This window comes from Varroa jacobsoni, unplaced genomic scaffold, assembly GCF_002532875.2.
Source record: "Varroa jacobsoni isolate VJ856 unplaced genomic scaffold, vjacob_1.0 scaffold_398, whole genome shotgun sequence".
Classification (NCBI taxonomy): Eukaryota; Metazoa; Arthropoda; class Arachnida; order Mesostigmata; family Varroidae; genus Varroa; species Varroa jacobsoni.
The window spans coordinates 113729-127038 of record NW_019213300.1 but is presented as its reverse complement, the minus strand read 5'-3'; the positions used below and the strand labels follow the sequence as shown (position 1 = coordinate 127038).

At 47.3% G+C, this 13310-nt stretch overlaps 1 protein-coding gene and 1 long non-coding RNA gene across 6 annotated transcripts in view; one reads left to right on the top strand and one right to left on the bottom strand.

The window, feature by feature from the left end:
* LOC147753544 (uncharacterized) overlaps nt 1-13310 on the bottom strand; it is a 112373-nt gene that overhangs the window by 9855 nt on the left and 89208 nt on the right. For 2 of the 3 annotated variants that reach the window (XM_086968137.1, XM_086968138.1), the window contains exon 5: nt 4433-4489. In XM_086968137.1, the coding sequence (XP_086824263.1) occupies nt 4433-4489 (57 nt within the window). Of the gene's footprint in view, nt 1-4432; nt 4490-13310 lie in introns of those variants that run through there. The other variant, XR_015310881.1, reaches the window with a different exon arrangement.
* LOC111260089 (uncharacterized) overlaps nt 1-13310 on the top strand; it is a 72534-nt gene that overhangs the window by 12084 nt on the left and 47140 nt on the right. The window contains exon 2 of one of the 3 annotated variants that reach the window (XR_015310882.1): nt 1417-2012. The exons of 1 other annotated variant lie outside the window; for it this stretch is intronic. This is a non-coding gene — a long non-coding RNA (uncharacterized LOC111260089). Of the gene's footprint in view, nt 1-1416; nt 2013-6495; nt 7656-13310 lie in introns of those variants that run through there. One more of the 3 variants, XR_002680070.2, reaches the window with a different exon arrangement.

Sequence of the window (13310 nt, the reverse complement as noted above, 5' to 3'; positions counted from 1 at the left end):
GACAACAACAACAACAACCGCTAGTTGGTTGGCAGTCCAATGAAAATAGACAGCGGCCACTACCGCATCTGGTGGTGAGTAGTAGTCAAAGTACAGCTCTTCCCGACCAGCCCCAGATCGACGAGCATTCGACCGGCGTCAGTGTTTCGTCAGTGTTCGGTTCTTCCGCACTAACAGTAATAGCAGCTTTGGCAGAAGTCGTTTGTTTCGTTGACTCTTCCTTGCATACAGAGTGACGTGTTCGCTGCCGCTTGTGCCGTTCATCTCGCAGTGTTCTTTCAGCTTTTGTGCCTAGCGCACGTGTAGCTGTTACGACTTTTCTTTTGCTATAATTGCAGCGACTACCACGGATGCGTCTAGTGGTGGAAGCCGAAGTAGTCGTAGGGAGAGTATACAAAAGCATAATAATAACTGTGAGGCACCGCTGAAGTGGCTCTAGAAGACCTGTTTGTCAGTATCTGGCTGGCGATGATTAACGCTTGTGAAGTGCACTGACAATCGAATGCGGCCGAAAGGCAAAACACTGCAACTTGCAGGGATGGTTTGGTGCAGCGCGGCAGTCGACGCTGACAGGCCGATTTAACCAGACGATGGTAAAAACCAGTGCGAAGTGGATCGGGCCGTTGTTGTTCGCTTGCAGTGTAAAGCAATTGGAGCACCGGCTCGTTGTGACGGTGCCGGAACCGTGGGGAATAACAGACCCACCGTATGCGAGATACGGTTACTGCTAGTGATCTTCGTTTACGTGAAAACTCATCGTGTGCTGTCTGGGAGTTTGTCCTGGGCTATGTGCAGCCTTAGTCTCGCTAGATGATTTCGCGTTTGGCAATGGCTGGAAGTTAGTGACAACCTAGAAAAAGCCATCTCGATGGCCTGTACTCAGTGAAAAGCTGGCGGACTGGAATAGTTTATGATAGCAGGATCAGTGCAGTGTGAGCCGAAATTGCCGTTACGGTTGTGCCTGAACTAAGCAACTACGATTTATTGTCAGTCAACCTTTGATGAGTAAGAATTTCCACCTTGGCCAAGTCTACGCTGTTTCCTTTACTGCCGGATTTCACTGTCGAAGTTGTGGTGTTGCTTGTTTTGAGCACAAACATGTTTCACACAGGACGAACATACTTTATTACATTGTTTAGGAATAATCAGCATTAATTCTACGTTAGTCGATACTCAATCAAGCAGCTGTACCGGCGATCCTAATCGCTCAGTACTTGCCCCTGTCTTCTTGACAACCTGACACTGAGAGAACTTCGGTGTAGCTAGTTTGTACCCTCATACCTGGCGTCGAAGACGGCCAATTAGAAATGTACGAGCCCAACCGAGCCGTGTTTCTCACAAAAGAATCTATCGATCCTTGCACACCTGAATAAATAGCACCTTCATTATAGTTCTACGTAGAACACTAATTTGCAGGCTCACCCGGTCTTTCCCACATGCGACTAGCGACGTTTTTGTCCACCGAGTAACAATTCGCGCGAGGAACAGCTGCCGTTTCAACAGTACCTGCTGTGTGTCAACTCATCGCACGCAAATTGCGTTCTGCAATACTCCGACCACCCTGTAATCTGGGTTCCTACCTACTTTGCAACGGTAGAAAACGCTGCTTGTGGACGAAGATCGTTTAGAAATCTTACTCACGCACTGCACCGCACGAACGTATTTCTAATCATGTCGGTGCCGTCTGGAAGACATTGCTAAAAAATGTGGTGTAGGAACAATCTGTGAGTTTCATGGTGCAATATGTATGGGTGAATTTGATAATTTTATAATAATGACTTGTGATTTGTGAACTTTGGCCGATGTAGACTTCGGATGAGGATTATAGTCAGTAAACAAACGGATAGTATGATAAAAGCTTTTATCGGACGCATCTAATCTAAGAGAAAACTAGAAATGCAATGAGGCTTCTTTCGTCCAAATATGGTAGGCTTCTTATTTTCGTCCTTTTTAAATAGCCTCTATGTGTTTTTCCAGTAACTATACTATTACTACAATTATTATAATTATAATAATAATAAATTACAAGTGCCTCGTCCACTCCTAACTTCCAACGTTCCTTCCTGTTACTCGACGCTATTAAGCGCGGCGTCCAGCCAGAATAGCCTGCAGTTTATTGCTGGTTCCCTTCCTCCTCAAAGCCATCAGCATCGATCGGGAGTACATCAAGTAAAGAGCCTCCTCATTCTCTACTTCTTTACTACCTTTCAATGCCCGTTATCCCGTTGCTTCTGTTCGTCTCGCTTGATCGCCGCCGGCTTGCCACTGCTGACCTATTGACCGTGGGTTTCTCAGCCGTCGGTCAACCGTTGACGCTCGACGGTGAGTGGTTCGGCGACGAACCTTACACGGACACAAGCGGCGGCAAACGGGGAAAAATGCCGAGAGACAGTTCTCTATGCCTTTTGTCTTGTTATTATTTTGTATGCGTCGTGTCGACAGGACAACAGGACATCGACGCCATGATACAATGGTTTGACATTGGTCAGCGTCAGTTCAGTTGTTCCGTGTGCAGTTGCAGGAGAAGCATTAATGATGTCACAGGTGCGTATTGGTTCCGTTAAGCCAACTCGAACGTGAGGAGCTTAGCATCGAGACGGGTAACGGTAAACAGGAAAGTATTATGGAAAACAGCAAACAGAGCACATACACATAGGGTGCAGCTGCTGCCTTCGATATCATAAGCTGTCCTCTCCGCTTACTTCTTTCGAATGCAGTAACAGGTCCAGAGTGGTAACTCGCGCGGACAGCGGCATATCCATAAACTAACCAGCTAATAACTTCGACCTTTCGATCTGAAAAGCTCACAATTGTACCCCAGTAAAGTAAACGGGGCATATCGACACCAAATAACCGACTAACAAACAGAGCCACCATACAACGTTCCATTGCTTGTTTAACTTTGTCTTGATGCTGTTCGCGGTGTCAACATTGGCGCGTGTGGAGCCTATATCATACCTTCGAAATAAAAGAGACCTCCGTGTCATGTTGCTGCCGCTTGTATTGTTGCCGGCTTGGGTGCGCCTTGCCTTTTATCGTTTCGTTTCAGAATAGATTGCTGCAACTTCGGGGCAATGGCATGTTCGCCACTGTCGATGTTGCCCCCATCGGCATCGTTAATTTCATCTCTACTCTGGCTATGATAAACGTTTCGAATGTATGTCCGGAACCTCGTTGACGTCCGCTTAAAACTGTGACGATTCTACTTCTGCTGCTGCTACTGCTTCTTCTGCTACCACGGTACGAAGAATAGCATCAGTAGCTAATAGTATGAGTGCTACCGTTGTCAGCATTGGATTAGAGTCAGTGGCTATCGGGTCTGTCAGCTGAGTCTGACAATAGCCGTCATCCACACGAGCAGTAACAGCCTCTCGCGCCTGCTGTCGCGCTATATTATTTAGTTAGTGAAAGTAACTTTAATTGTTGGCGCGAGAGATCTTACGTATTCAGCATATGCTATACGACGAGCAGTTCTCCTGTGAGTGTGCAAATCCTAGCTGGGACCTTACCTATGCACTGTTCCTCGATATTGGCGGTTGTGCTGGCTGCGGACGTCTCTGATGCGGTTTCTTTTGAGACTGCAGCACGAACACGACAGCAGTCGGCTTTCTTGTAACCTGATGGACCATCAAATGGATCGCCGATGCAGGACTGAAACGCGTGTCACTGCGCGATCGACCACCACCTTCTTCTGCCTGTCGTTGGTTCTTCAAGGAACGACGACATGGATAAGCGGCCGAGGGGTGGAAAATAGTAATGATATTGTTAAATGTAAAAATTAATATGGCAAACTGTCCATGCTGACGGTATTGCTACGATGAATTTGGTCGAATCATAGTAAAGCGTTCAACGTATCGAATAGTGCAGTCATGGCGAGCCTGTCCGGGTTTTAGAATAGTGTTTATACTGACTGTTTTCATCAAATCGTATTACGGTCTCCAAGTACAGGATCGGTCACAGCTTTGCTCAGGGTAACACCCAGTTTACTCTCTGGTACTAATATCTTCGCTAGCCGTTGAACTGCTGTTTCCAAACTGTTTACTACCTTGAAATATTGCCCAATGCTATGTCCTCGATTCTGCCTTTTTGTGCCGCGGAACCTATCCGGTAATGCAAATGTGAACCAATCACGTGTCATGAGCTCTAAAGACAGAAGGTAGTACACGACGAACGAGAAACCGATAACTCCAAATCTACCGTTGTCCTCACGAAATAACAGAAACAAAAACATTCACATAAACAGGACCGTCTGCGTGCTGCTACACGATTTGCCATACCAATGCGGATTTTCAATGGGAACTCAGCACCGGGATAGAGTAGGACACAGGACGAGGATGGCCGTTAACAAACTGTCATTTTATTCTGTTGTCTCCCGTATCCGCTTTTTACCCGTATCTGTCATTTCTAACACTGTAACTTCCTCTAAACTTACGACAGATTGCAGCAACAATGACGATTTCACAGTAAAGACGGCCGCTCGACAGATAATCTGGAAGGGAAGAGCAGGCAATCGTTAACGATCTGGAATAAAACCTAGGCTTTTAGAAAGGGAAATCAGTGAATTATTCTAACAGTTATTTTGCAGTGGTTTTGGGTTAAATCACAATACGACACGATTTACTGTGACGGGAGGTCGTGCGAGCCAGCCCACGTGGGACGTCCAGAACAATTCGCGTTCACCCCCTAGCAGAAGTAAATTGTGGTGGGCAAAATCTATTAAGTTGCCCTCATCCATACGTGTTCAGATGGTGGCATCGACAATGCCATAGGCCGACGAATAGCAATAATTAACTGGCATTATCGCGTACCGCTTGCCGTGCTGTCGCAGCTATCCAGCCGTTCCCCAATATTTGCCAAAAAAAAAAGGTATATGGACGCTGGTTGTTTGTTGCCTGTAGCCATTGCACACACGGAGAAGACACCGGCGGAACTACGTAAGCGTAAATCCGACCATTACGGGAAGAAGTACTGGGGGCGGAAGAACGCACGCATCATCTCCATTCAGTATCAAGGGGCAACGGCTACCAGCGACGAGCAACAGTCATAACAACAACAGTAGCAGCAGCAACCCTATCTCTGCCACAGTCGGGAAGGCTGGCTGGCTGGCTTTCTAAGCGAACATAACCACTGCCGTTACCAGGACTATTCTCTATTCCACGATTGGGCTGTTCGGTTGTCCGGTAGCTGCCGATGGCATGCCAGCCTACGTTGCCTGCCCAGATCAAAGCAGCGCGTCAGCCGCCTTGACTGCAGCTGCTGCTGTCGCCATTGGCATCGAGCGCAGCCCCGTCATCTCACTGACACACTAGTCGAGCTGCTGCTGCTGCTGCTGCTGCTAGTGGCCGCGACAGCCTCTGCGGCCAAAGCAAGCGCCCCTCTTCTACTAACGCATTAGAGCCATGGCATCACCGTCATTCCTAGTGCGACTAGATTATACTGCTAGTAGTAGAAGTAGTCTGTGGTAGTAATTTGCTAGTCGGCAGCGGTTTACCCAACGACCCACCAACCGATCGACAGACAACCAGGCAGCAAGATGAAAGTAACGGCTGCACAAATGATGCAGCCGCCGTCGACGGCCCCGCAGGGGCCACGTTGCGACCGCCTGTTCCGTGTTCCCGCTCTCTATACCTAGTTGCCCCAGTCGACGCGTGTCAGCGGCCGCGCCAGTGGCAGCAGAGGGGCTGCGCTTTCACGGAGTACTTACTACTTTTCTGCGAGAAGGACTCGACCAGTCGCTGACTATTCGCACACGCATCAGTATTATTACTACTGATACAACTACTAGTAGGGGTAGCGTTGCTGGTGATAGTGACTCGCTCCTCTAGACTGCGCGTTAACGCCATCGGTAGAGGCCGTTACCGCTATACATCCAGTCGGCCGCTGGTACTGCTGTTGCTACCATAGACCTCGTCGCCGTTTCGTAGCGCTAGTGGCAACTGCGGCCGGAGTTGCGACGTTCGGTGCGTGCTTGTCTGGCTGCTTGGCCAACGAGGAAAGCGAACGAGTAACAAACAACGTTACTTACTCTCAGCTAGTAACACCGATGGGAAGCACGATAGCTGTAAAAAAAAACTAGACAACTGGCGTCGAAGTAACGAGACGGGCACTTTGAGGTAAACGACAACAGCGAAGCTAGATACGAAGAATAGATTCCCGGTAGAACTGGAAGGAGAGCAGAATAATTCGAACATCATCTGTGGATTGAGCTGAGGCGAGCTCAACCACACCCTGTGTGCCGCGTTCGGTAAGACAGGAACGAGTTGATAGCTATACGAAGTGACCAGGCGTTTTTTCTACATCGATCTGGCCAAATCCATCTCTCGTATCCGCTAGACTCTGCGCGAACTACGAGAGCTAGCAACGAACTCATTCTCGGCTTGACGCGGTAGCAGTACGGGCCGTTTACGGCGACATCGCTAGCAAATGTTCCACTTTTACCACCAGATAAGTGAATATTAGTTGTCATTGTTGTCAATGGCAGCGCCGCGATGGTGTCTTTCGTTCAACGAGCTGAGGAAGAGAGTCGCCACGCGCGTGCAAGGCCGGTTAAGAATCGCTTGCGGGACGAAATCCGTCCAGTCGACGTGCGGTTGACAAACTGACACACAGTCGTTCTCAAGATCAAGGACTTCTGCTGCGACTTGTTCTTCCACTATCTGCGCCTACCAAACAGAACGAGTGCGTCGTCGAGCACTAGCCTTGCCCCAGTAGCCTACTAAAACAATGATCATCACGATAACGGCACAGCAGGACAAGACGTCAGGCGCTCACGAGATATTGGCGCGTTATGATTACTTTTGGCAGCAGGAACTTTGGCGGGAGAAACGCAACGGGCAACTCCTGATGATGATGACAACAACAACTCCTGTTGGCGTCAACAACCTCAGTTGACTGCCACCGCGTCACAATTCAAGAGTGTTAGTTATTTTTGGAATCGTTGTCGTTGGCGGCCATCGTCTTGATTGATGCTGCGATCTGTATGTGTGGGTGGGTGTGTATAGTAAAGGATTGTTCTCTGTGTTTCATCGTTCGACTGGTTGATTTCTCTAAGCCACGCACTGCTAACCTGCCGCGCTATTGGCCGGTGACGCCTGCTGTTGCTGCAATTGAAGGTTGACGACGGAAATAAGATTGCGAAAGAAGAATCAGCCAAACCAGCTCGCGGACCATCGAGAAGAATAGCAACAACAACAAGGGCTAGATAAAATGTTATCTTTCCTGGGTCAGCCGCAGCCAATACGAAGTTAAAATAAGGTGGCAGGGAAGTTGAGGGAACTGAGGATTCGATCGATATAGCGCCCATGACTAATCTGTCTGTCTGTCGTTAGCTTGGCCGTTCCGAATACGACGGTGTATTGAAGTCTTGTCATGTTTGTAACCAACATTTCTTATCGATATTTTTATGGTTATTGGTGACGATAGTATTGCTATTATTAACAATCACGTTATCGGGTCGTCGACGCACATAGTTCGTTCTACCGATTCATCTTCCACACCATTGAGGTTTAACTCTTCAATTTAATGCACATCTAGTGGAAATCTTCTGGAAGAATCGTGACAACGTATACAAACGGATTAGATATATAAAGGGATTAGATATCAACGAAAGATCAGAACTTAAAGATGGATCTGGACTAAGATGGAACGGATATTTGGTGAGTCGATGCAGCCTACCGTATACTCATACTAGTGTTGTCGAGCTAAAATCGCTTTGTCTCAGACCAGACTTTTTTCATCGTAGTTAGACTAGACTATACTAGGTCGAAGGATGGCAAAAGATATGAACTAAAAAAATACCATCCTAAAAACGCAATTGCTGTCTCTGATATGGAGGCATATTTTAAGATGACTTTCCACCTGATAACGAGCAGATAGTATTTCGATCTACCGCAACTAGCTCCTATCGCTGGCCATAATAAGTCGACATTGATCTGTTACTATGCTATTTTTCAATATAATATAAAAGTACTAGAACCTAGAAAAAAAACGCAGGAATGGACGACTCTGAAAAAACGGAGAGATAAGCCATCATTGTTTTTATTTTATTATTAAGTGTATGACACTGAAAAAGGGAAAAAAAAAACTCTACTGCGAGAATCCCTTTTCATTCGGCTAAGAAAATCTGCATAATGACTAAACAGGGATGAGTGGTAAGGAAAGGTGACGTGTGCGAGAAAGATGAGCGGACCGCGCGGCATGACGGAGTACGCTCAGCACAAGAGAGACCGTGATGGAAAAGGACAAACAAAAATACATAAACATGAAAGTACCTCGGATAGGGCATGTGGAATTGTGGCCCTAAAGGAAGGTCATTTATTATAGAAGATCATATTGTGAGGCCTTTTTGGGTCGTAAAAATGCTGATTAATAGGAAATTGACTGATACACGTATCGGTTGAATAGTACGCAATACATAAATATGGCTAGGGACGAAAAAAATTGAAAATATTAGATATTTCCCAGTATGGATTCAACGTCACGGTCACATGCAGATCTTCAGACAGAGCCGTTACCTTCATATGTTTGAAATAGCACAGGGGCTCTGCGATTACAACTCAAGCAACCAGTAACAGACGTCCGGTAGGTGGTTCATGTCCTATTTCTATATCACGTAATCTGTATTTTTCTTTACTCTACCTTATTATACCAGGATTATCCTGCTATCACTACCTTCTAGTAGCACGGTGACTCGTCATGAGTGGAATCGCCATAGTAAAGCTCACCAGCCACTGGTCATTATGTTTCTGTCGTACGTTCGACACATGTGACCAGTCGTTCACGAGACGTTCTTGGACAGTTTCAATGTTTTGTTTGTTATCGATTCTCAATTCTCCGCCCCTCTGTGTGCCAGCGCGTGCGTGTGATGTGTAAACCTTATATCAGTGGGAGCAATATTTACAATGTCCGAATGCTTCTCTGCTAGCTGCTAGATCTTGGGGGTAAGCTGCGGTTAACTGTTTCGCTGCCCTGCTCTCCGAGCGACACATTACTTTACACTATAACTGTGGCGCGATTGCGCCGTCTGGACTTTAGCCACCGTTACCACCGCTCGTGGCTGATGCAGCAGTTTTACCGTGACCCTCACGTCGGAGGAAGTACTTAACTTCAACGTCAGCGCAGAATGGCCTCGAGACGGCCTTCGCCTTCAAATCCCCCGTTGTTGCACCAACCACGCCAACCACCGGCGGCGACGCCACTGCCGCTGCCGGTGCGCTCTCAACTGCTACTATTACAGGTAGTATTATATTGGTAATAGCGATGGCTGCGCCCATAGCTGCAGTGGCGATGTCGAATAGTCGTTGTAGCTAGTACTACCCTTACCATCATATTGAAGGCGTACAGAAGCGCTTATGGCCGAATGGACTGCTGGGCGAACAGGGGTATGGAAAATCACAGTAGACTGTTAAAGTGGCTGTTGGTGCTGCCTCTGCGATACTGCGGTCGCAGTTATGCTGCAAGACACTGTGAGGTCGCCTACGTCTACGTACGCGTAGTTCTGAGACGCGCCTTTAACGCTGACGTTGACGTTACAGCGAAAATTGTTTGGGCCAAACAACAGTTCTGACCGACTAGGTCCACTGCCAAACACAAACTAACTCACCAGAATGGGTGCTGGTGTTCTTTGTGGCAGGCGGGAAGGGGGTAGTCGTCCCGTTTTCTCCTATGCCGCTTTTTGGGCCCCTTATCCGGCGCGAGCTTTGCGAATTCGCTTCTATTACTCAACACTCTGGCTGATATTTGCACTCATAGGGTGCCATCATGGTGGCGTCGCTCCGTGTGACAACAACAAACTGGCTAAGCGGTGGGTTTGATGCCAGCGGGTTGGTAGAGCGCTAACCCATAAATCGTCCTTGTCAGTTTGGCCGATTAAGTCCTGAACAGCAACTGGCCAACTGCACCCATGCTATTCTTAAAGGGTTTGGCCTGTTTATATCGATATCTTCGTCGTAATCATCGACCTTTTTCAGTTCACTTCAAACCAGAAAAAAAGCCGCAGTTACCCTCTCTTCATTGAGCGAACGACACACTATACGTAAGCTAATCGTGCGTGAAGTTAATTATCAAGTCAGCACCACTGAACCACCGCGTATGATAGCGCGCACGACAATGCGGTAACGACCTACAACACTGACTATGGCCACTGCAGAAGGGAACGTAGACTCATGCTAGTCCCGATGCTGCTGCCGTCGCGAGTGCTAGAGACTGGGCAATGATAATTGTAATCGCTGTTACTGCTCTTGTTGTCCCATAGTCATGTCACTATTATTAGGCCTTCGTTACTACTATCGCTACGAGAACAACTGTTTTATTCAAAGAAGGTAGCCAATTGAAACTGCCAGTAGGGACCGTGCTATTACGGCCAAGTCAGCTGTTCAAGCTGTCGTTGTTATGGCCGGTGATCGGTGATTGTCGATCTAGTTCAAGGCTAGCAATACTTGATGAGGGCGCGGATGCCCTTTAGAAGGTCGCTTAACTCGTCGCCTGCTGCTCGATGCCTGCTGACAATTTCTAGCTGCTTGCTACATAATGGTCATCGATTTAGGGAATGGATGTAAGCATGGTTGGTATCGAGCGACCTAATACGATGTCATTCCTAAGAACTGCACCTGCTAATGCAACTTTTGGTAGACAATAGTGTAGATCGTCTGTAGAACGCGGGGTGGATCCTTATCTTCCAATGGTAGTTATGTAGGTCGTGCCAATGTCAACGGGCAGTGTTATGACGACGTGGTGTGCATTAAATGACGGAGCCGATCGCGATGATGCTCGAGAGAAGAGGGAAAAATAAATTCAAGATAACGAAAAGTCGCGTCAATTATAGCAGATACTCAATCTACGAGATGTGTTACACAGTAAAGAGCTAATGATACGTTTTTGGAGTGTTTGAACGCACGACGAGTGCGTACGCGTCGCGTATCGATAGTGCATCGCGAAACAGACTGGACTTCTGTATGCAAAAACCATGGGTAGACACCGACACAGAGATACTGTCATCTGAAGGAAGATGTTCATTCTTCCCAGATTTGCCGTTCTGACGCCTGCGACGGTTGATCGTTCCTTCGTCGTTTATTGTTTGCTTGCTGACCCATACCTACGTTCCCCTAAAATGTTATCTCTCGTCGCTCGTTGTAGGAGAACTATGTACAAAAACGCAGTAATGGGATATTACGAACAAAATCGTCAAAAGTGTTGCATCCGTTTTGGTGCTGCTGACCTTTGTGTGTGCGTTTCTGCTGTTTTTCTTTGTAGTATTATACGATTGGCCGTGCATTGTGTTGGGAACAGTTAGGTTAAGTCGTAGCAAGCTTAACAACAGTATGGCGGACGCATACGCCGCCGCGTTGCCTACTCGTAGATAAGCTAGCAACACTCGCGCACAGTCAGTCGACACTGCACCATGTTCCTGCCAGATCAGTAATCACTACCATGGCACAACGATTGGCCGTAACGGCCTTGGTCAAGAGATAGCGCCCGCCGTCGCGTGGGGGTCACGCACTGCAGGGATACACGACAAACGCTGGAAACCTATCTGTACGACCGACTAACTGCCTCATGCCTGTTCTTCGTTGTGTATCGCCGCTTTAACGCAACGCCAGTATGTGCTATCCAACAAGTGAGGCGTCCAACAGCAGCACCAGCAACGAGGGATTAACGAACTCTATCGTTTGTTGACCAAACGACTTGTTGTTGTCGTTGTTATGCCTCTATCCATCCCCGCCCAGCAACGTACGATAAGAGAACAGCGGACGGCAAGCCAATGGAAAAGCGAAACTGAATTTTTCGTGGAAAAAGTGGGCTTGTGGCCGGCACGTTGTTCCTGCAGCAGAATTCTTTTGCTGTTCAACTCATATATAGCACAATTTGGTGTTTTAGCTCCATATACATACACAGGGAGCTATCAATATTAGCCCCGTTGTGTGTATATATATATACACAACAGGCTAATATTGATAACGAAAGAGGTGGGGAAGAATTTACGTTACAATTAGAAGAATGACGTTTCGTTTAGATGGTACGCAGGTGCAAATAATTAAACTCAAAGCCAGCTTGTGTTACTGCCTCCCCTTCTAGTAGAATAATATTAACAGTAGATTTCGCAGTAGTAGGTAATAGGTATAATTGTCTAGCAGTGTGATTCTAAACTTCTCAAAGTTTGGATGGGCCGTACGAGAGATATCTGGTCATCCCATAATCGCTGACACCGAAATGTTTTTAGCCACGAAAACGCTAACCGCGTATCGCACTTGCCCGAATACAAAAGAGATACCTACCATGAACCTAAACCTGCGCTGTTCACGTTGCCGTTAGGCCAGCGTGCCTACGGCATGCTACCTACAATGTGCGTACTTATGCGACGGCGAATCTGCCTACATGGCCCCCGGAACACAACTTACGACAAACAAGCCTGACCCGGTTTACGCCGTCCTTTCACTATGCTTCGCTGCTCACCGTATTAGAGAATCATATCGTATGCACTAAGAGTCTTTCTATTGCAAGAATGAGAACAAACACACCTGCCGTTCGTATAGCAACGATACCCCGCTGCAGCAAGCACAGCTATGACACCACAAAAGCAGGCCAAGCTTTTCAACATCGTATAGACTAGATGTAGATCAGGGTCAACGGGAGTTCTGCCTTACGTGCTATCAGCACAACGAGACCAATCCCGTAGCACTAAGTTCTGTTTCAACGGCAAATCTGCCGGCTGTCCATTTTTATAGCATCCGCGGTGGTAAGCTACTCAGGGCCACAATAGTACATTTATATCTCTAAACATGATGCGAAGTAGCCCGAGTGCCGATCTAGTTTTGGTATGCGTGTCCTGCAGAAGTTCGGGCAGGGAGCTGCGTTTTATGTGAGACGGTCGTGTGGTTAATCCAGAACATCGGTCCGTCGCGTTACTCATGGTGCGCGCGAAGAAGAAACGACGTAATGGGAACTAATGCATGAGAGCACGCAGTCTCTAGATCGGCGTCGGTTTTCTCAGGCCCGGACTTGTTCGACGCTGTGGTCAACAAGAACACATTGGGGAAAACATAGAGATAACAATATTGTAGCAAGAGCGCATTCACGTAGAGCTGCGGTAGCGTACTCTGACGGCGCGATTTTAGTAAGCGCCTTTAGCAGCGACCTACATCTGCTTGGTTGGTTATATCTTTCAGTCGCAGTGTTATGGTACAATGGAATCATTCCAAAAATCCACTGTTGTTGCCGAGGTCGACCGTATAAATTGTACGGTAAGTAAAAAGATAGGTAGCAGACGAGATGAAAAATAAATAAAATTTAAACGGTAAATAAAAGCAGTATAT